Source organism: Lucilia cuprina, chromosome 2 (assembly GCF_022045245.1).
Source record: "Lucilia cuprina isolate Lc7/37 chromosome 2, ASM2204524v1, whole genome shotgun sequence".
In the NCBI taxonomy this organism is placed as follows: Eukaryota; Metazoa; Arthropoda; class Insecta; order Diptera; family Calliphoridae; genus Lucilia; species Lucilia cuprina.
In genome coordinates this window covers 26,397,857-26,419,059 of record NC_060950.1, presented here as the reverse complement: position 1 = coordinate 26,419,059, position 21,203 = coordinate 26,397,857, and the positions used below count along the sequence as shown (strand labels likewise).

General features: G+C 32.3%; 1 protein-coding gene across 3 annotated transcripts in view; it reads left to right on the top strand.

Annotated features, from left to right (window-relative positions):
• The window catches only part of LOC111683707 (apoptosis-resistant E3 ubiquitin protein ligase 1), a 52,986-nt gene that overhangs the window by 19,927 nt on the left and 11,856 nt on the right, over positions 1-21,203 (top strand). Inside the window, exon 2 of one of the 3 annotated variants that reach the window (XM_046956400.1) lies at positions 245-445. The exons of the other annotated variants lie outside the window; for them this stretch is intronic. Coding sequence (XP_046812356.1) covers positions 370-445 — 76 coding nt within the window. The 5' untranslated portion in view covers positions 245-369. The remainder of the gene's footprint in view (positions 1-244; positions 446-21,203) is intronic. 3 annotated transcript variants of the gene reach the window in all.

Here is a 21,203-nt window from a genome sequence, read left to right as displayed (position 1 = left end):
TTTTTTTTTGCTAATTTAAATTTAAAAAAGTTTAAACTTTTTACTTCCTATTGAAGATAATCACAACTGTTTCCACTTTTAACTTTTTACTTATAATATCATAAAATATTTAAACAAAACTTTTATTTATTTGTTTTTTTTTTTTTATAAAGTTTTAAGAAATCCTTAAACTAAAAGTAACAAAACAATAAAAAAATGAAAATCCTGCAAAATATTTTTGTTCGAATTTGTTTTTTAACTTAAGAAAACTTTGTCGTTACAAACTAAACTAAAATAAGAAACATCACGAAAAAAAGTTTAAAAATATTAAATAAAACATTATATTAGTGTTAAATTCTTTTAATAAATATCAATACAACGAAACAAATCATGTGGTCACCTGAATCGGAAATCAATTCTATTGCAATGGCGACAACAATGCGTCATTCGCAATCATCATCATCGGGTAAGTTGAATAATGATTTTTTATACCCTACACCACTTCAGTGGGGAGGGTATATTGGAATCGTGCTGATGTTTGTAACATACAAAAATATTCGTCCTATAAAGTATACCAATAGGCTTAGAATCGTTTTCTGAGTCGATTAAGCTATGTCTGTCCGTCTGTCTGGCTGGTTGTCCAGGTAAATCATGTAAGCAAGATAATTGGATGCAATTTGCCACCCACTCTTTTTTTTGGCCCAAGGACGAATCCTATTGAAAATGGATAAAATCGGTCCATTATTTCACCTAGCGCCTATACAACCGTACCCACCGAATAAGGCCTTTGGGTTCATAATTAAGTTAAAAAGTCGACCAAACTTAGTTTTATAGAACTTTTAATGACATTACCGATTTTTGTAATCATCGGGCCTCATTTGACCTTAGCCCCCCCAAACAAACTGCCTTCAGAAAATGACTTGAAGATCAAAATTCATCTATTAACACTAATAACACTTTTAAATTCTACATAAATAACTTTGAAGTAGACGTGAATTCCTCTACCAACATTTATAAGGATAGGCCCATATTTTCTTCTACTCCCCTTTGAGCCCTCTGGTAAAAAGTCTCTTTTTTTGGCCAAAAATAAGTAAAAATATTGGTGTAGGGTATCATATAGTCGGCTATGCCCGACTAAACATTCATACTTCTCTTTCGTATAAACGTATCATAAAGAGACAGATCTTTGTTATTTTGGAACTCATTTTCAAATCTAGATAAATGGTGGCGTATACTTGTTAATGAATTAAAATGTTGCTCATACGTATAATGTATTATAATCCATTGAGTTTTTATATTGGAAAAACTGTAATAATTGTAATATATTCTACAAATTACAGTTTTTCTCTTTACATATGAGTTTTACTCAAAATAGATTTAATAACTAAATTAAAATTGTTCAAAATGATTTACTAAATCCCACTTTTTTTCTTGGTCTGTTCTTTTTTTTTTGCCTAAAAATAAAATGAAAATTTTCAATTACTATGAAAATTACATGAGAATAAAATGATTGTGTTCAAAAAATCATAAATTGAAGACAACAACAATAACAAAATAGAAAACTGGCAAAGCTGATTCTTCTCTAAACATGATGGAATATGTCTCTAGCATTTATATATAAAACCACACACATGCATTTACCTACATACACAATCATAAATCCACACTCACACAATCCCTACTTAAATAGTTCAAGGTTGTTATTTTTGTACATTTGAGGTGAATTTCAACAACAACAACAAAAACGAGCTGTAAAAGTAAAACAATCTCAACATTGTTTTTTGTTGTATTGTATTTTTTTGTTTCCTTTTTTTACATAACAGTAAAATGCACAAAAAAATAACAAACCTTTTACTTTTATTACAACAAACAACCGAAAAAAATTTCATAATAACAAAAAATACAACAACATCAAACAATTCAATAAGAAGAGACAAGAAAAACTACTACTGCTGCTGATGATGATGAGGACGATGAAGATGTTGATGTGTTTTTAATCATCTCTTTATTTCTCTTTCTTATTGTTGTAATAGTGTTTTTCGTCTCTTTTGTTGTTTGCCAAACAATTACCACATAGCAAACGAATTCAGTTTACTTACCAAATTTATTCATTAATTTAAATAGTTTGCCATTAATTTTTATTAATATTTTTATACAAAAAGTCTCAGATTTTTCTTTTAGATTCTTTAATCGAAGAATTTGTTTATTTTTGGCAAATTGTAGTTGTTTGTCATTAATATCCTATAAGAAAGTATAGTCGGATATGATCGGCAATATGTTACCTTAATGGCTTTCTATTAATGATTTAAGAATGTTACTTTCTTTATGATATTTAAACGAAAATGGTAAGGCCCATGATCCGCTGGGGCCCGAAGATGACAGCCCTAGTCTAGTTCCTAGTTTTGGAAACTTATGACGAAACTGTTTTATGAAGTAACTTTTACATCTGTTTCAATATGAAAAAGACGATATGTGCGATTTGAAAGTGGTGATTTTCAGACGAAGAATAAAAGTTTTTTAGTTATTTAGTTAGCTAATTAGTTAGTTAGCTAGTTAGTTAGTTAGTTAGTTAGTTAGTTAGTTAGTTAGTTAGTTTGTTAGTTAATTAGTTAGTTAGTTAGTTAGTTAGTTAGTTAGTTAGTTAGTTAGTTAGTTAGTTAATTAGTTAATTAGTTAGTTAGTTAGTTAGTTAGTTAGTTAGTTAGTTAGTTAGTTAGTTAGCCACCACCTATTTATCAAACTAGAACACTAACCACCACTTCCTTTGAAGCAGAAAATTTTCAGAATATCACGTTGGCAACATGTAGCAAAACACTCATCTAACAGTCTAGACCTTAGCCCGTCCTATAACTATGTGCTTCGATCGATGCAAAACCCAGTCTGTGGGAAACACTTCTCCTAAGAATGCGGTATCCAGTTGTCATACAGTTTATCTTATTTTCATATCCGTCCAAGGTGTTGCGACTGAAATATTCCAAATCCCGATTTTGGGTTACAAACTATGATTTTCCTTAGATCTTGAGGTTATTATACCGAACAAAGAGAAATGGGCTGATCAAACAAGATGGCTCAATGTTCAAGTTGATCATGTTGATCAAGTTTGATTTTCAGATGGGTCCAAACAAATAAATGGTGAAACGGGAGCGTGCTCTCTTTGCATCAACTTTCAAAAGGTCATCGTCAAGGGAACCTTTAAAAATTTGACTCGTAGGTGAATTTTGAGTTCGTTAGCCATTGGGAAGCAATACCAGGAAAAATATCGACATAAATTTTATCGTAGAAAACTAACGAAATTTTCTGCTGGACATTCTGGACTTAGATACCATCAACTCACTCTAGGCAACTCTGGAGAGAAATGTGGTCAACAATAAACTCATTAACGGGCTACACAAATGATCCACATTAGGGTTGATGTGCTTTTGTGTCGGTGGTCCGCCTCATTCAAACTATCGGGAACACATTTGAACATTTAAAGGTGGTATCTGCATTTCACAAGTCAAGAAACTAATGCAAGTAAATCACATTGCCAAGGAATTACAAGATGCATACCAATTTGTAAGCTTAAAAGATTACAAATTGGTATGAATCGATTTTACAGTGAAATTAGACAAATAATCAAAAATTTTCCCTTTGCCTTTGGTGGTAATTATTGCAGATGTTTAAACTAACTGCAGAAAATCCAATTATTACCTTCTATTTCTAAGCCAAAATAACAACAGATATCTGCATATAAATCTATTTGCACTGTAGGGTACTATAAACAACAATGAGACATAGAAATCTATATAATATATTTATGTAAATTCTAGTTCACAACATTTTCCAGCAGTTTCGAAGTGAAGGAAAGTCTAACGTTTCTTCTAACTACCCCGTTAACCGGATGTAATGTAGAAAGTAATTACTTTACAGCTGCTTTTCTTTACTGTAGCAGATGTAGTTGATTTCTTATAGATTTAACTGTGCAAGATCACTTAAATTCTTGTTAAGATTACATATTAAAAGCTTTTTTACTTTTACGAGGCAATCACCGCGAATTGCAGGATACTTATTCAACTTTTGTTTTCTTCCTTTACATGTGTTTTCCTCAATTCAATTTTCGTTCTTGTTCTTTCATTCATTCAGTCACATTCATTGTTTCTTTGTTCAACATGAATTTCAGTTGTTTGCAAAATTTTTCCAAAAATTGGCTTGAATTCAAGCAGTAAAAACCAGTAAAATGTATGAATAAGGAAATCATTGCCAAATATTTAACAAACAATAACTGAATAAAAATGTTTGTAGGTAATTCTTGTATTTATTCAAAGTCTTGTAAAGAAGAACGAATGATGGGCAGAGGGAGTTTAGTTGGAAAAGGAAATGCGAAATGGCATTTGCATAGGAAAACAATTAAGGTATGACTACAAATAGATGTATTGTAATAAAATCCTTCCTTCCGTCCGTCCATTCATTACTTTCATTTTTCTTGTTCTATTTATAAAAAGGTTTTAGTCGTGTTTTCATATACAATAAGTGTGAATGAGTTGTATGTGTGGAATTATTTATATTTAATTCACTTTAATCCAACCGAATTCAATTGTCTTATTAAGTAAATGTAAAGGTGTGTGATAAAGGTGCTTTTTGTATATTTTTGAATTTGATTATGGGTAACCCAGCAAACAAGCCAAGGAAAAGCTGGAAATAGTAGGATTTGTCTATATCCTATTGTTAAGTTAAACCAAGGCCAATATCGAGTCTTTTGTGTCTAACTTTACATGGAATCTATTTTCGTAGTTTCTTTAAATTTTACAAATTATAATCATAAGGAGTGCCTCCGGTAGGTTAGTGGTTGTGTGCTAGACTGTGTAGATCGGGTTCGATTCCCACCTGTGGCACTGGTTAAATAGCGCACAACAGGCCCGATAGAGGCCTAGGTGTATTTCTTCGGATTTGATGTGTATACATCCTCTTTTCAAACTAACTAATCGTAAGGTCGTTACGATTATAATTGTAATGATCTTGACACGTAGCGCCATGATCACTGCGATCATATTTCCGAATTCTGGTCTCTCTAGTCCTGACGATTAACATCGCTTTATCTATTTTCGATGTGATCTTTCCAAGGGTGGTTGGTTTCAGTTTCACGATCAAAAATCAATCAATCAATCAATGATGTAATGACCCTAATTTTTTTTAAATTCTATTAAGTGGAGAGCTCGGTCAATTTAGCTGGAATAATTGGTAGCTATTTAGCTTACTGTCACATCGTTTAGATACTTCCTACCTTATTAGTGCGATATTGTAATTCCTACGATCGAAAAGAGAACCAACTAGTACTTCATATTTGTGATATTCCAAATCATACGTTCTACACAATAATTGTATCATAGGTAGCTTATACGATATAACATATGTACGTCCAATCATAAAGTGCCCATTAAGTATGCCCACAAATCTTTACGAAATTTTATAAAGAGCCAATCAAGTTAGGATTCATTACAGTGAATGACAGCGCCCAGGCATTTAGTTCCTTTTTTTCGTCTCCTATTCATTCATCGCGTTTGATGCCGATAAATATCTTGTTTAGAAACAGTCCAATCGTTAGCAATGTTATTACACCGAATGTTCCCTTGCCCTAAAACCCATGTTAATTCGAATTCAGTGTCGTTTAAGTTGAAATGAAAGTGAGTGTAATTGAAAAATATTTGGAGTATATTACGTTGAAGGAGAGGGAATTAATAGATGAAAGACTGTCTGCATAGATGTTAATCATCGTCATCAGGAGATTTAATTATCGTGCTTCTCACGGAAGTATCGAAAGCTAGAAGAACACTGCAGGCAATCTGATCGAATTCAATGAAGTTAAATTTGGAAAAGAGAGAGAGAGAGTAAAATCGAGAAAACATTTCGACTTTATTACGTTAGAGGCAAGAGACTTAATAGATGAAATACAATGTAAATCATCGGCATCAGGATATTTGGGAGATTATAGATCGCTTGAAGAACACTACAGGCAAAATGATAGCGGTCAAGTTTTTTGGAGAAATTGTCCAAGCTATTAGCAGAAACAGTTTTGGCAGTATAGCGTAATCCAGATCAAAGTGTTTACAACATAGTTTTCTCTTCATAGTATTTGGGTTCAGAAAGTCATAAGCAAGTTTGGCGCCAATAGTAATAATAAGTTTTGCGTCTTAAATTCGTCTTGTAGAATAGTGTCAAGATCACTGCGATCAAATTTAAGGACTTCTGACTCTGTGATTCTGAGATCCGATTTAGCAGAAATACATGTAATTTATGTATTTCTGCTAAAGAGCTGTTTTCGTATTGGACTAAGGCATTGAGCTCAAAGCGTCTGCAATTGTAGACCTTGTACAGTACTTATTCAATTGAACAAGCTCTTGCTAATCTAGATGTTGAAGAGTATTTCAGAAACTATGTGGAAATCTGGAATAGAACTGTGAAATATACTTGTTAAGCAATCCTAAATATCAAGGAATTATTCTAGCCCCCAAATTATCATGGAAACTTAACATACAGCACTGAGTCAATTAGGCAACGGTCGCCTACTATACATTTCGTAGGATGTTTGGAATGAAACGGGGACTTAGTCCCAACATAGTTGAATGGATATACACGGCTATACTACTTATTATTCTTACTTACAGATCAGAATGTATGGTGGACTTCAGCTAGGAAGAAATTTGTTGTAAATCAGATAGAACGGGTGCTCTAAGAACTAGTCCTTTAGAAGCTCTGAACAGATTTACATATAATGGCCATATCTGATTTCTGCCTAGCGAGACCTAAATTTTCCGGAAGTTAGAAATCAAGAACATATGGACACGGATTTTGATATAGCTTTCAAAGTTAGAGATCCTTCCAGGAGCTAGTGGTGTAAAATGAATTGCCTTCCTGGTTGTGGCGACTTCTGTGAAGAAGATGAGATAAGCATATCTCACCGTGTTACCAACAACTGTAGTATCTTTCAGGCTAAAATATTTGTGATTGTCTCATAGCAAATTTTGTCGATAGTCAAGCAGTTCCCCTTTAATAAATACTATCGCAGTTGCTAAGACAGGGTAAAGAATGAAACGATATTCCATTCTCTCTGGGAATGCCCTGCTCAAGCTGTTAAAAGAAACCATTTTCTCACCATTTACTTAATATCTAACCTTGGTGAAATATCTGAGTCTAAGCTTAAGTAATATCCAGAGATTCCTCAGGGCCACAATGTGGATCTAATACTATACAATACTATATCTGACGAGTAGAGTTGACTGATTAAAACGGAGTCCCTTTGACTGCTCTTTACTGTTTGCGCGCAGTGAACTACCACGTTAACCAAACCTTGTACATATTTGATTTCCTACGTCTTTCATTAGACTGGTGAATTATTATTACAGCTATGTGCATCTTCTCGTCTCATTAATAAGTTTACATGAGAGCATAGATTCCAACGTAATCTCAAAGTGTTTGTCTTTCATTGATGATGGAAATCCTCGGCTATTTAATCTTCTAATAAAGATCATTAAAGGCTCCACAAGAAAGGAGATATGAATAATATTCTTAACTACTAAAAGTTTATTTGTATGTTTTCAAAACGATTCTAACTTTTACCCTTTTGCTCGCTGGGTTACTTTTTCATATACACATGTGTATGTAAACACATAAAACCTACCGATGCAGTTACCATTAATCCTTTTACCTTTGTAATATATTTAATTTTTGTTTAACAAATTCTATACAAATTGTTATGGTAAAATTATTTGTGTTATTGTGTGACAAAAACAATATTAAAACAATTTCAATAAATTTTTTTAGGTGACACCATAACAGTTTGCTGCAAATAAATACTATGCGATGATAATGAACAAATGTGATTAGATCACTGTAATTTATAGTGCTAAATGTTGAAGTTATTGCATACAAAAGTGCTTATTTACATTACATTACATATTTACATAGCATATCGTGTATATTTCATGGAGTATGTTAGCCTTGTGAATTTTGGCTTATAATGTCTTATTGGCAATATATTTCAAATATGTTCAACATTTATGTAAAAATATCTATAAAAAACGGTTAAGTCTCTACCGTTCTAGGGCTTGTTTATTTATACGATAAGACTTAACCCTCCGTCATGCACATGTTCCGATAGTCACGTACGTAGCGCATGTATCTGGCGAGATACACTATGTATTTCAGTACATTTATATGAAAAATATTCCATTTTAGTAACAATATTACATTGTTATATTGATATCTAACAATATTTGTACAGGGTACCTGGAGACTCAAACCCCTAACCAAATTAGAAATATATTAAAATCACAGTTAAATTCAGTAATACATGCGCATGACGGAGGGTTAATCGTTAATGAACCTTCTTAGTTTTCATCTCACAAAGTAAAGAAATCGCCATATCTTACATCTTTTCCACAGAGGCCCAGATAAAGGTTGAACAAATCGACAATAGATTATTGAAATAATGATTATAAATTATCTTGATTCAAAATTTTTTATCGGTTCAATGTTTTACGTCCTTTTTAAAAAATGGCGGTTGGATAGATGGATTCACATTTTCGCAACAATGATTCGTAGCAATCGAATTTAGATGCAGGTCTTGTCTATGGACACGTTCTCTTATCTTATTTAGTCTAGTGATAAGTGTAAGACTAAGGTCTGATTAATTAACTTAATTAAAGAACTAGACAAAGACTAGTAGTTTATGACGTAGTCTATTGATTAGCTCATGAACTAGTACATTTACTACACTGTAGACTTGTAGGTAGACTTGTAGGTTGTTTATTAACAGGACTATGGACCTATTTACGGACTAGTTTATGGTCTTGTCCTTTGACCAGTAGGCTTGTCTAGTGCCTAGTCTATTAACTGGACTATAGACCTGTTAAAGGACTAGTTTATGGTCTTGTCTGTTGACTACTTTATGGACCAGTTTAAGGACCATGATATGATCTAGTCTATGAATCAGTTTTTCAACTAATTTACCATCTAGTCTAAGGACTATCATAAGATCTATTCAATTGACTAGTTTTTGGACTAATATATAGTCTAGTCTATTGACTAGGTTGTAGATTTTTTTAAAGACTAGTCTAGACTTGTCTTTTGACTACTTTATGGATAAGTTTGTTATAAGGACTAGCATATGGTCTAGTATATTGACTAGTTTTAAGACTAGTCTATGGAGCAGTCTACAGAGTAGTTACTCTTTAGACTAACTAGTCTGTAGATTTACCTATATTTCTTATTTACGAATTAGTTTTTTAACCAATTTGTGGATAAATATGTAAATAAGTCTATGTACTAGACTATAGACTAATTTACAGAATAGTCTATAAACTTGTCTACTTAGACAAATATATTGGTCTATGATCAAGTCTATAGATATGGCAGTTAATGGACTACATAATGGAATAGTCTATGATCTTTTCTATTGACTAGTTGGACGTAAAATGCCCGCTTAATCGTTCTTGTCAAACCTTCTTCATAGATCACATGTTGACTATGACTTAAATCCAAATTGAAGAAAAAGAATGCTGATTGAAAGATCAGACATCAGTTATTTAAGCTTTCAGTAAACCGTTATAAACCTCTAAATAAAGCTTACAGTAGTTTGGCGTTGTTACTAGGTTAGAAGCTGTACTTTTGAATTATTGTCTATTACTGTAACTGATGAGCAGAGTACTTTGTACTAAAAGAGAGTATGGAGTCTAAGCTCTGCAAAAAAGTAATTTAACATGATCCACAAAACTTCGAAAAAGAAGTTGTATTCAATATAACTTTAGAAAACTCGATAATTCTCTCACTTTTGTAGCTGCCAAAGTAGTCTTCTACGGTAAGAGATTATACAGCTCAAGCTCTTTAAAAAAGTATTTTTATATGATCCTCAAAACTTTAAACAAGATCTGCAGGGTAGAGATATAATTCAATACAAAAACATTTGTAATATGGACGGCTTACAGTAGATTGAACATAAACCTTTTATATCTAAGGAACTAGATCTAGAGGTGAAACCCCAAAGTCTGCAAAAATCCTGTACACTTGTTCACGGAGTTCTCTCTCTCTCTCTCTCTCTCTCTTGCAGTTTTGTTGATGTCATACGTTTCTTTGACGTCCCAAACTAAATTCGGCAAATAAGAAAGTCCGAGCACTGTATATGGTATAAGATCAACAACCTCAAGATCTCTTTTACTAAATCATTACTTTATAGCCGGAGGTTCACACTAGGCGTTTTCGCGTCAAAGCATTCTATAATGTCAAAATCAGCTGACATGTTAGTGCGCCGCTTGTGACGCTTATAAAAGTATATCTACTTTAAGCATTCTACCCGTCAAGGCATTATACGCTTTTGTGCTTGTAACTTTATATGCTGACAGACTTTTTTGACAGAGAAACCGTAAACGCGTGGTGTGGACGTCCAGCTTGTGAATAACTCCTACTTATACAGTGAATTATGTTGGAAAAATATTTTTTGGGAGTGAGGGTCAGATAAATTAGTATTTGTGAATATTTAACAGAAATTCTTTTACTTCAAACGTGTCAGGGAAGGACTGATCGGCCGAAGAATGAATTATAGAAATTCCATTGCAAAATCTCTAGAACAGTAAAACAATGCTCTACAACATTTCTATTTCATTTGCTCTAGTAAGTGAAAGAAATTGGATATCCTACTGCTGCCAATTACTTCATTTATTCTCTTTTGAACGCAGTTAAATAATTTCAAAATATATTTCTAATAACCGGCTCATATGTGGATCTAATGTTAATAGTAAAGAGGTCAGATAGATGAACCAAAGCTTTGTTTCTTTCGACTCTTAGAAAATGCAATTAGTCAAGCGGACGGGGATATTTTATATAAATGTCCATATACATACATTTAGAATTTAAATGTCATTTCTATTTATAAATAAAAAAACTATTAGACAATGTTATTCAAATACTCCTTTAAATAATCCTTTAACTAATTCATTTGCCTTTTTTTTAAATTAGAAAAAATGAGAATAGTCCATTAATAATAATTTTGTAAATTTTACATGAGTTTCAATAGCTTGTATTGTTGTTGGTTTTATACGATGTCCTTTTTTCCTTGTCGAATTTATTTTTAAACATTTTTATTGATTATATTTTCCATTAAACATTCTATTATTTATTTTTTTGTAAATTTGGTTTTTGTTTTAAACAAACTACATGTGTAATAGCAATCAATGATGAATAAATTAATAATTAATAAATGAAATTTTTAACAGAGTTTGATGTAGAACGTTTTTCAATGTTTTAGTTAATGAAAACATTTTTATACCCTTCACCTTCGTAAGAAGGGTATATATAAGTTTGTCATTCCGTTTGTAATTTCTATAATATAATTTTCCGACCCTATAAAGTATATATATTCTGGATCCTTATAGATAGCGGAGTCGATTAAGCCATGTCCGTCTGTCTGTCCGTCTGTCCGTCTGTCTGACTGTCTGTTGAAATCAGTATTTAGAGGTCCCCAGATATCGGCGAGATCCGAATCTTCAATAATTCAGTTAGACATGCTTTCGAGAAGATCGCTATTTAAAACCAGCAAAATCGGTCTATAAATAACGGAGATATGAGCAAAAATCCGAGACAACCTCTGAAAATTTCATCAAAAAAGGCACATTTTTTTCATGCTTTGTTTAAAAATTGTTGCTGTGAATTGGATAAAGATGTACATGTGCGTGTGTATGTATTTGGTTTTATTCAGTTGTGTATTTTTTTTTGTATATTTGGATGCTGTTCTGTTCTCACGAATGTAAAGGGTATAACGAGAACAAGGAGATAAAGCAGAATATGTTGGTAATACAGCTCATATTTGTTTGAGGGTGGTAATACAGTTTGACGGAGGTATTACAGTACAACGGTTAATATTTCTTTCTGCTACAGTTTATATTTGTTTGTGTGTATGTTATGTGTGACATGTGTGCAGAGATACAAAATAAATAAAAACTGTTTTTTAAAACATACTTGGTGAAGGGTATATAAGATTCGGCACAGTCGAATAGAGAAATATTACTCGTTATTTAATTTTATAGTTTTAAAATCCCTAAAAACAGAACTTCTTCTTTATCATTAAAACTTTCCAAGAGAAAGTTTTTGTAATTCGTAATCTGATTTACATGTTTTTAGCTCCTGAAATTTCAACTTGAGTTTATATATTAATTGGCATTATGGTTTCTATAGGAATTTTAACATGCCACTCTTTAAGCCACCTCCATTACCAGTTAAATATTTCGTTTACAACATTTTCTAGCTGTTTCTGTGGTTTTTGAGTTATTTAACATTTTTCTTTATTCAAAACCATTAAATGTTTTTAGAACTTTCTGGTGTAAAATACACAGATATATAGATATGTAATCAAATACTCATACAAAATTTCTCTTTGTGTGTCATATGTATGGCAGAAGATTTAAAGGAATAGATTCGTTTGGAAAAGTTATCGAAATAAAAAAAAAGAAAAAACATTAAATTCTTTATATAGAAAAATAATCTGTCCCAATATTTCCCCCCGGGGGCATGTTACCTTAGCGTGACCTCCGCCTTGGTGTTATTGCAATCCCGGGGTATAAAGATGTGCCCAATACCTCCAGTCTGGCCGGGACTGAAAAATTGATTAGAGTCTACTGTTTGGCTTAGTCCTTGCATAGATTGCCAGAGGTCAGACCAGAGCATCGCATAATCTGGTACTACGGGTGGCCAGTTGCCCGCAGGACTATGTTCGGGTTAGTCAGTTGGTTGAGGGAAACACGTTGTGGCTGTGGTTTAAACCCAAATTTGCTGGGAGACTAAGTGGCGGTTAAAAGACTGATGCATGATAAAGTCAATATTTCGGGATAAGTTCGGTGCTATTGCCGAAAACAACAGATACCCCACAGAAGACTGACTGAGAGAAAAAATTGCCACCTGAGTTCTTCATTGAAGAAAAAAGAACGATGGTAGACCGTTCTCAAGTCTACCCAGTGGATAAAAAAGACCACCGTGAGATAAGGCCGTCAAGGCAGGTGCTCATGTTAAAACTCTTGACAGTCATATCCCAATATTATCAAAACTCCTTTTAAAAAATTTTACATCATATAAAAAATACATATTTTAAAAATTTTCTAAAATTAAAATTCTATAAAAAATGTGTCGAAAATTTCCTATAAAGAACCGTAAATTTGTGTAATTAGGTAACGGTACCGGAGGTCGTAAATTCCGTTCCCACCAGAGCCATTGGTAATAGAGCACACAAGAGGCTTTATAGGTGTAATTCATAGCCTTAGATGCAACATAACCATCATCCATTAAAACTGTGATACACTATTGTCGGATATTATAACGTTCACATCTATTAAAACTAACTAAAAGCTGTAAGACACGATTGTCAGATCTTACAAAATTGACAAAAAATATCTAACAATTGTGTGAACTTACAATTTTTATTGTGAAACGTTTTCAGAAAAAGCATTTCTGATTACGTTGCAAGACCAAAAACGTAAGTTGTTACGATTGTTAGACATTTTCTAAAAATTTTTTTGACAATGAATGTGAATGTTGTATTCACTTCGATTAAAACTAACAAAAAGCTGTTATACACGGTTGTCAGATCTTACATCCATTAAAACTAACTAAAAGCTGTTATACACGGTTGTCAGATCTTACAACTTTGGCAGAAAAATGTCTAACTATCGTGTGAACCTACATAAATCGTACATTGTTACGATTCTTAGACATTTTCTAAACATTTTTCTGACAATATTAAAAGATCTAACTTGTTGGCATTTTTTTACCAAAAATACAATTGGTGTATTCAATACTTTTAAGTAACTGTAGTTTTTGCATATAAGCTGTTGTTTTATTGTAACACACTTGTAAAACTTAATAAAAACATCTTTATACCGTGTGTTTAAATCGGAGGTGAACACGTGACAGTAAAGTGTTTCAACATTAAAAGCTCTTCTATATAGGACTAGAGTGCATGATAAGAGAGAGTGGATGTTCTCCTATTTCAAATTTCAATCACTTCGTCTTTAAAGTTACTCACCTACCCATCACTTTTAAGAATCACTTATTCATAAACTTTATGCCACTCATATGTGTATTTGTTACTTATTTGAGGGTTGTTCGTGTTATTCCAGGCGATTGTAGTTACATACATTTATTAATACTATATATACATGTTTTTTTTTGTTTGTTGGTAAGTATTTAAATTGAATTGGTGTATGTGGGTTTATTTATGTTCAATTAGAGTGCTCCAGATATTCAATTTAAACTCTGCAAAAACTTACCATTGAAGGTAATGAGTTTATTGCTTAATTACTTTGAATACTTACTCATTACTTACCAATATTGCTTACAAATAACTACTTAAATAAGTAGCGATTTAATTTTCATTATAACGTTTGTTCAACAATATTAGCTTTCTAAATAGTTATTATCTTAAGTCACAGCCATTACAACTATTCTACAAAAGTCGTTGTATGGCAGTCCAAACTGATTTATAATAGAGTGTGTCCGTACGTAGCACTGATCCTTTTTCGATATATTTTGTTACCTGTTTTTAATTTGCCTTTTATCGAATTTATGTCTCATGGTTTTTACCTTCTACGTTCATGTGTAATACACTTACACGAATGTCGAGTGCTTAACGTGAAAACCTGCCTTGACGGCCTTATTTCACGGTGGTCTTTTTCGTTCACTTGGTAAACATGAGAACGGTCTACCATCGCCCCTTAATCCTTCAATGAAGAACTCAGGTGGCAATTTTTGTACATGGTTGTAGCGGTCCATGTACAAGAACTTTGCTAAAGTACTCGAGCTATCTAAACTCTTGCCATAGTAGCCCCGTTCCGTAATGACAGGCAGCGTAGGATCAAGCCCAATGTACACCCCGACATTGAAAAAGCAATCACTGGTCTAAAGTCAAGGGGAAGGGGAGACCAACCTCAACATCGGGTTAAATCAATCTTCCGGATATACCGGACTATGAGCACCCTTATGATGTCATGAAAGATGGCATTATTTAAAATGTAATCCATAACATATAATGACCCATTCAAGTGCATTCCTTAACCGCTTTAAGCCCGCGAAACCACACTACTGAGGTAGCTCTGCTGTTTCGGCAACAGCACCTTCCCCGAAGCGTAAAAAGGCAAAAAGATCGTACCGATCTTTCATAAATTTTCGCACCAGATCTATTCCTATGATCATAAAGATCACTCTACGGAATGATAGGCAATTATTAAATACTGTCCAGAATATACTGACGTCCTACTACGCGACCGGTAAGAAATACTGATCGGGTTCAGAAATCCACCATATGCTGCTTTGTACACAGACCTGTTCGAAGAAATAATTATGAAACCCATTAGGTATAGGATATATCAGTCCTTAAATAACATTCCCTCCCAGCGATTTTGGGTATTTAACCATAGCCACTACGTGTATCCCGAAGGAACATCAACCAACTAACCAGTTAGGACAAGTCCTGGCCATCCGTAGTACCAGATTATCTGGTGCTCTGGTTAAACCCCATTCCAATTGATTAAATGGTAAAGTCCTGAATACATTTGACATTACCAATTTATAATCCCGGCAGACTATAGGTATTGGTAACACCCCTTCCCGGTAATTTCAATAACACCAAGGTGGAGATTTCACCAAGGTAACATGCCCCCAGAACATGTAGTACACATACAAGCCGATGCAAAATAATCGGCGGCGGCGCAACTATGTTTGGTCGGTTGCGGCGGCTAAATTGTCGGCTCTATTTAATTACCATTTACCATAAGAATTTAAAATAGTGGCAACTCTGTTCAAAATGGTAAACTTATTTTCTGAAATACATGTAATATCCCAATCTTTATCAGTGGTTACGTTTAAGCCGAATCAAACGGCGACCAGCTGCCGGCGATATCGTATCCCCGGGTCATACACAACCCGGGAATAGACAACTCTAAATAAATGCACGTCGTATGATGAAATGCATTAAATCTTTCCAAACTTCCACAATGTAGCTTCTTTGAGTTTACAGTTCTGCAGCTAATTCTGCACATAGATATGTATAAGTGTGTATATATAGCCGGTCTATAGGTCTTCTTATTTACTCGAACATTTTTGTATAACTCATCTCGACATCTCTTCGAAAAAGCATTTCAGCATTATAATATCCTAATCACAATGCAGTCGTCCAATTTGGTGATGTAGCTAACGAAATTCTGTATGTTCTGTGTGGGCACGGATCATTAGATTAACTTTGAATTCAAATTCCTTTCGAATTATCACTCATTTGTTGAAATTGGACAAGAGGTTTCAAAAATGCTAGATATTTGATCATGGATCCTTTTATAACGTATTTAAGAGTAGAATATATACTTCGTGTTGTATCTAAATCGTAAGGGTTGAAAATTTTCTATTTGTTCTATCTCTTAGTATGAAGCCGTCCGTTTGCCAGCAGATTCCTGAGGGTGTAAGCAATAATGTCCCATTTTTGTATAAACTTTTCTATTTGTGATCAATGTCTCTCCATTTCTAACATTTTCGAAAATGGTGATGTAACCTTTCTAATAATTAAGTTACTTGCTAAGTGAATTTGCTCAGAGTCCCTCGACAGAGAGCGCTCGATTAGGGAAATATAAGCAATATTTCAAAAGCTTTGATCGCAGTAGTGTTCATGACGTTTATTGAATTTATATTCAAAGAATTTCAAAAAATCCAGTGTATCAGAGAAAGGACTAAGGCCTCATTTTATATCTATGGTCCTCTTACACAAAGTTTACGCTGTGAGATTTGGGGCACAGATTTCTATATTAGTAGAGTTGACTTTTAACCTTCTCAGTAGAACCCAGCTTATTACTATGTCTAGCGCCTGCACCGCTTTTCTTTAAAAGTCTTTTGGATTCTTCTAACATTCATGTAAGTATATAGCAGACAGTTCTAAATCTACTCTCGATTAGAGTCCTTATGTGGTTGTTTGTCGTGGTAATCCAAAACATAAGGGACAAAAAGTACCTTTTCCTAATATAATACAGAGGATAACTTCATGAAACACAATCTCTACTCACTTCAGATGTCATAATAGCACAAAGACACTTTTATTTTATTTAGTACAAGATATCTCGGAAAATCGATGTGATATAGAAATCCAAAGGTCAGATTCGGTTTCAGCATATTTTAACCCCTAGAAAAGTTTTTAATGGTCTTTGTTTTAACAAATTGTTGGTCTGTTTCCAACCATCAAATTGATCATTAAAGGTTACGATATCTCGAAAACCTGATTTACAAATTTGTTGGCGTGTATACAACCATTAAATCGTTCATTAAAAGCTTGTGATTAGGTCTTAGATTGAAAAATGTTTATAACTCATAGTCACAAAACAAATGTCGGAATACACATTTAATTTTAATAATAAACAATTAAACACTTTAAACTTCTGCCCTTAATTTGACTACAAGCTGTATGTTCACGGATTTAGGTTTTGAAATTGTTGTTGTTGTTGTTCTGTTTGTTCAGTTTAATTTTTGTTACGAATTAATGTCGATTTATGTAAATTTTTCACACACACATGTGAATTTCAAGATGTTGCTGCTGAAATTAATATTAAATAATTGCTAAAAGTTTTGACATAAAATAACTAAAACAAATACAAATAAACATAACCTTATACAAATTTTGAACATATGTATGTAGGTACATACATATACATATATAGTATATTAGCACATCCTGCATATTGAAGGATATATTTAGTAACATGTATATTATGTTAATTTAACTAGTAAAATACAAATATTATGAAAGCAACAGCATTATGATTATGGATATGTTTAATAAGGTGATTTAAAATAATATATATATAAATAAATATTTTCCCCTTTTTAAAAATTTCTATACTTCAAAAAAATATTTAAAATATTAAAAAATTTCAAACCCCCCTAATATTTAAAATATTAATATTTAAACATTTAATGGAAATGTTTCACATTTATGTAAATATTTAATCACAAATATATATGTAATGTTTTTGTTACAAGTAAATTTACTTTATGTAAATTTTGAAAAAATATCCTTTTGTTGCAAATTTAAAACTTTATTTATTTAATATTAAGTTTTTCTAAATAAATATTTAAATTGCTTCAATAAACAGCTTTCTATATTTTTTTGCAAATTTTTCCATATGTTTGTAATAATATTTTAAACGTAAAACAACTGCATTACATTAAAATTCTTTTTAATGCTGATTTAACTAAATTGAATATATTTAAATTGGATTCATTTGCATTTTGCTGAAGAATTATAAATAAAGGAAATATACAGAACAGGCATGGAAAATTTATATTTTAGATTTTAAAGTACTAAACTAATTTTCCGCAAGACTATAAATAGACCATAGACTATACTATATATTACATTATATATATGACTAGACAAGACTATAGGTCAGACTAGACTAGATCTCTACTAGACTAGATGTCAACTACACTATAGACTTAACTAGACTAGACTATATACTAAACTAGATTAGTCTATAGAATATAAACTAGACTATAAACTAGACTATATACTAGACTATAAACTAGACTATATACTAGATTATATAGACTAGACTATATACTAGACTATAGACTAGACTATAGACTAGACTATAGACTAGACTATAGACTAGACTATAGACTAGACTATAGACTAGACTATAGACTAGACTATAGACTAGACTATAGACTAGACTATAGACTAGACTATAGACTAGACTATAGACTAGACTATAGACTAGACTATAGACTAGACTATAGACTAGACTATAGACTAGACTGTAGACTAGACTATAGACTAGAATGTAGACTAGACTATAGACTAGACTATAAACTGGACTATGGACTTGACTATACACTACAATAATAATTAAAAGCCATTTGTTTGCTAGTCGATTTATAGACCCCTAATTGATATTTCATTAAAGCCAGTTCTAATTACTAGTTCCGAACAAAGTAAATAATACAGCTAAAAGTATAAATTTCTTCATGTAATCTTAAAGGTTAGTGTTTTCCTGCAACTCTGTTCCCCTTTTACATTCCATTACATATTTAGCTATTTCAAATTTAACTTTGAAAATTAATATAATATGTAATATGCGGTTAGTGGTGGTGACTTAATTTGGACAATAAAAATAATTAATGCGCTTTTGTTTAAGGCACTAGTATTTTCTAACGGCAAAGTGTTGTACTTTTATTAAGTTCTTTTTATTTAAGCTTTCTTGAAACTTTGCCAAATAAATATTTGTGACAAAGACAGACTGGCTTCGCCCCATTATTTCACACAAATAATTTAATTAAGATGAATTAAAATCTTATTAATTTGCAAAGTAGTTAGGAGATAACGATTGAGGGAGGTAGAATAAAGGATTATAAAGTTATTTGATTTAAAAAGTCTTATTTAGATAGTTTAGTAAGTAAGTTAGTTAGTTAGTCTCTCGCTATTTGCTTCGGGCCCTGCTTTTAAATGAATCTATCTGAAGTAACTTTACCAACAGTTCATTAGATTTCTTATTAAAAAAAATATTTCCGTAACTTTATTTATTTCATAAAATCCTTAATGTCATTGACAAATGTGAACTTGAACTTCACTTCAAATTTAATTCTAATCGTAGCTCATCAAATTTACTAAATATATTACCATTTACAAAATCCACCCGCAATACAATAACCAAACCAATTTCTAATTTCTGTTTAACTGTTTTTTCTTTTTTTCTCTCACTAACAAACCCCTTAATTAAAAGGTCGTTTTTCTTTATTTAATAAAGTTAAAATGGAGAAAACGGTAAAAAAACAACAACCATGTCTAAAACTACTTAGTGTTTTTTCATTTTATTCGTCATTTCATATTTGCCATTGATTACTTTACACTTCTTTTCCACTGTTTAGCAAAGAAAAGAAAAACTTTTTCTTTAGTCAAATCAAGGAAGAAGTTGAAAAAAAACGTCTAAAACATTTTCTCAGAAGTCGGAAATAAAAAATTACCGGAAGTTGTTCGTTCTACATAGTTGTGTGTACGTGTGAATATAAATGTGTTTGATTGTGTTTGTGTATTCAAGTATATTTTTAGCATGCAATCTATACTTAAAACTTTTATTATTCTAGCAGGTTGCTAAAGAAACAATGTATCCCTTTTATACTGTAGTCATTTACTAAGTAGATTTTATGTATTTTTAGAGCTTTTTAAAAGGATTGTTACTAAATTGAGACACTCATCTCGTACTGTAGGGTTCACATCTGTATGTCTGTTAGTGTTGATTTGTTTGTATTGTTTCAGTGTAAATGTAGTTTTTCCCCCTTTTTCGGTTGAACAAAAACAGAACAACTTGTTAGAAAACTAACTTTAATACACTTTCTTTTGTTACACCATAAAGGGGAAAGGGAACAATTAAACACGAACATGAAATTTAAAGTAATATAAATATTGGGGTGTGTGGCGTTTCCCTGATAGACTTCTTTTTCGATAACTTATAGTAATCCTATTATGGAGATCAGTTTTACTCCGTTTAACCAATGAAAACCTAATCAGAACCTGAAGTATATGGGATCCCAAAACAAGTTCATTAAGAAAATACCAAAAACGTATTTTAGGGATAAGCGTTAAGAGACAGGACTTTCCAAGAGGAAGAATGGGGCAAAAGGAAACGGATTGAGATCTCCGAGTCGGAGACTTACGTCCTTAAAAGACAAATCTTTCCAAGAGGAAGAATGAGGCAAAAGGAAAAGGATTGAGATCTACGAGTCGGAGACTTACCTCCTCCTTGACTCTGTTCATATTAGAATAGTATGTTCTCTGTGAGAAAGAAATTATCTTTGTCATATTTGAGGGTCTCTAGATCAGACGTCGGCGCTAGTATTGTTCTGACAACGAAGATTTTCGGCAAATTACATGTACACAACACGATCGCATACGAACCTCTAAACAAGAGAATAAAAAATACAAATATTTTATTTAGTTGCTTGACAGCATTCAACAAAGCAGGTTGATGTCGCTTTGTTAAAGAAATTGCAAACACAACTTGAAAAAACAAAAACAACTTGCAAAAGCAAGAGCATAATTTACAAAACCAACGTACACTCTAAATAATTTTCTAGAATGCATAACAATGAAAGTAAATAAGTTAGTCTTGTTTCATACTTTTTTTGTACATTTTAATTAGAAATGTTGTTTCTATGTAAAGAAATTGGCATTCTTA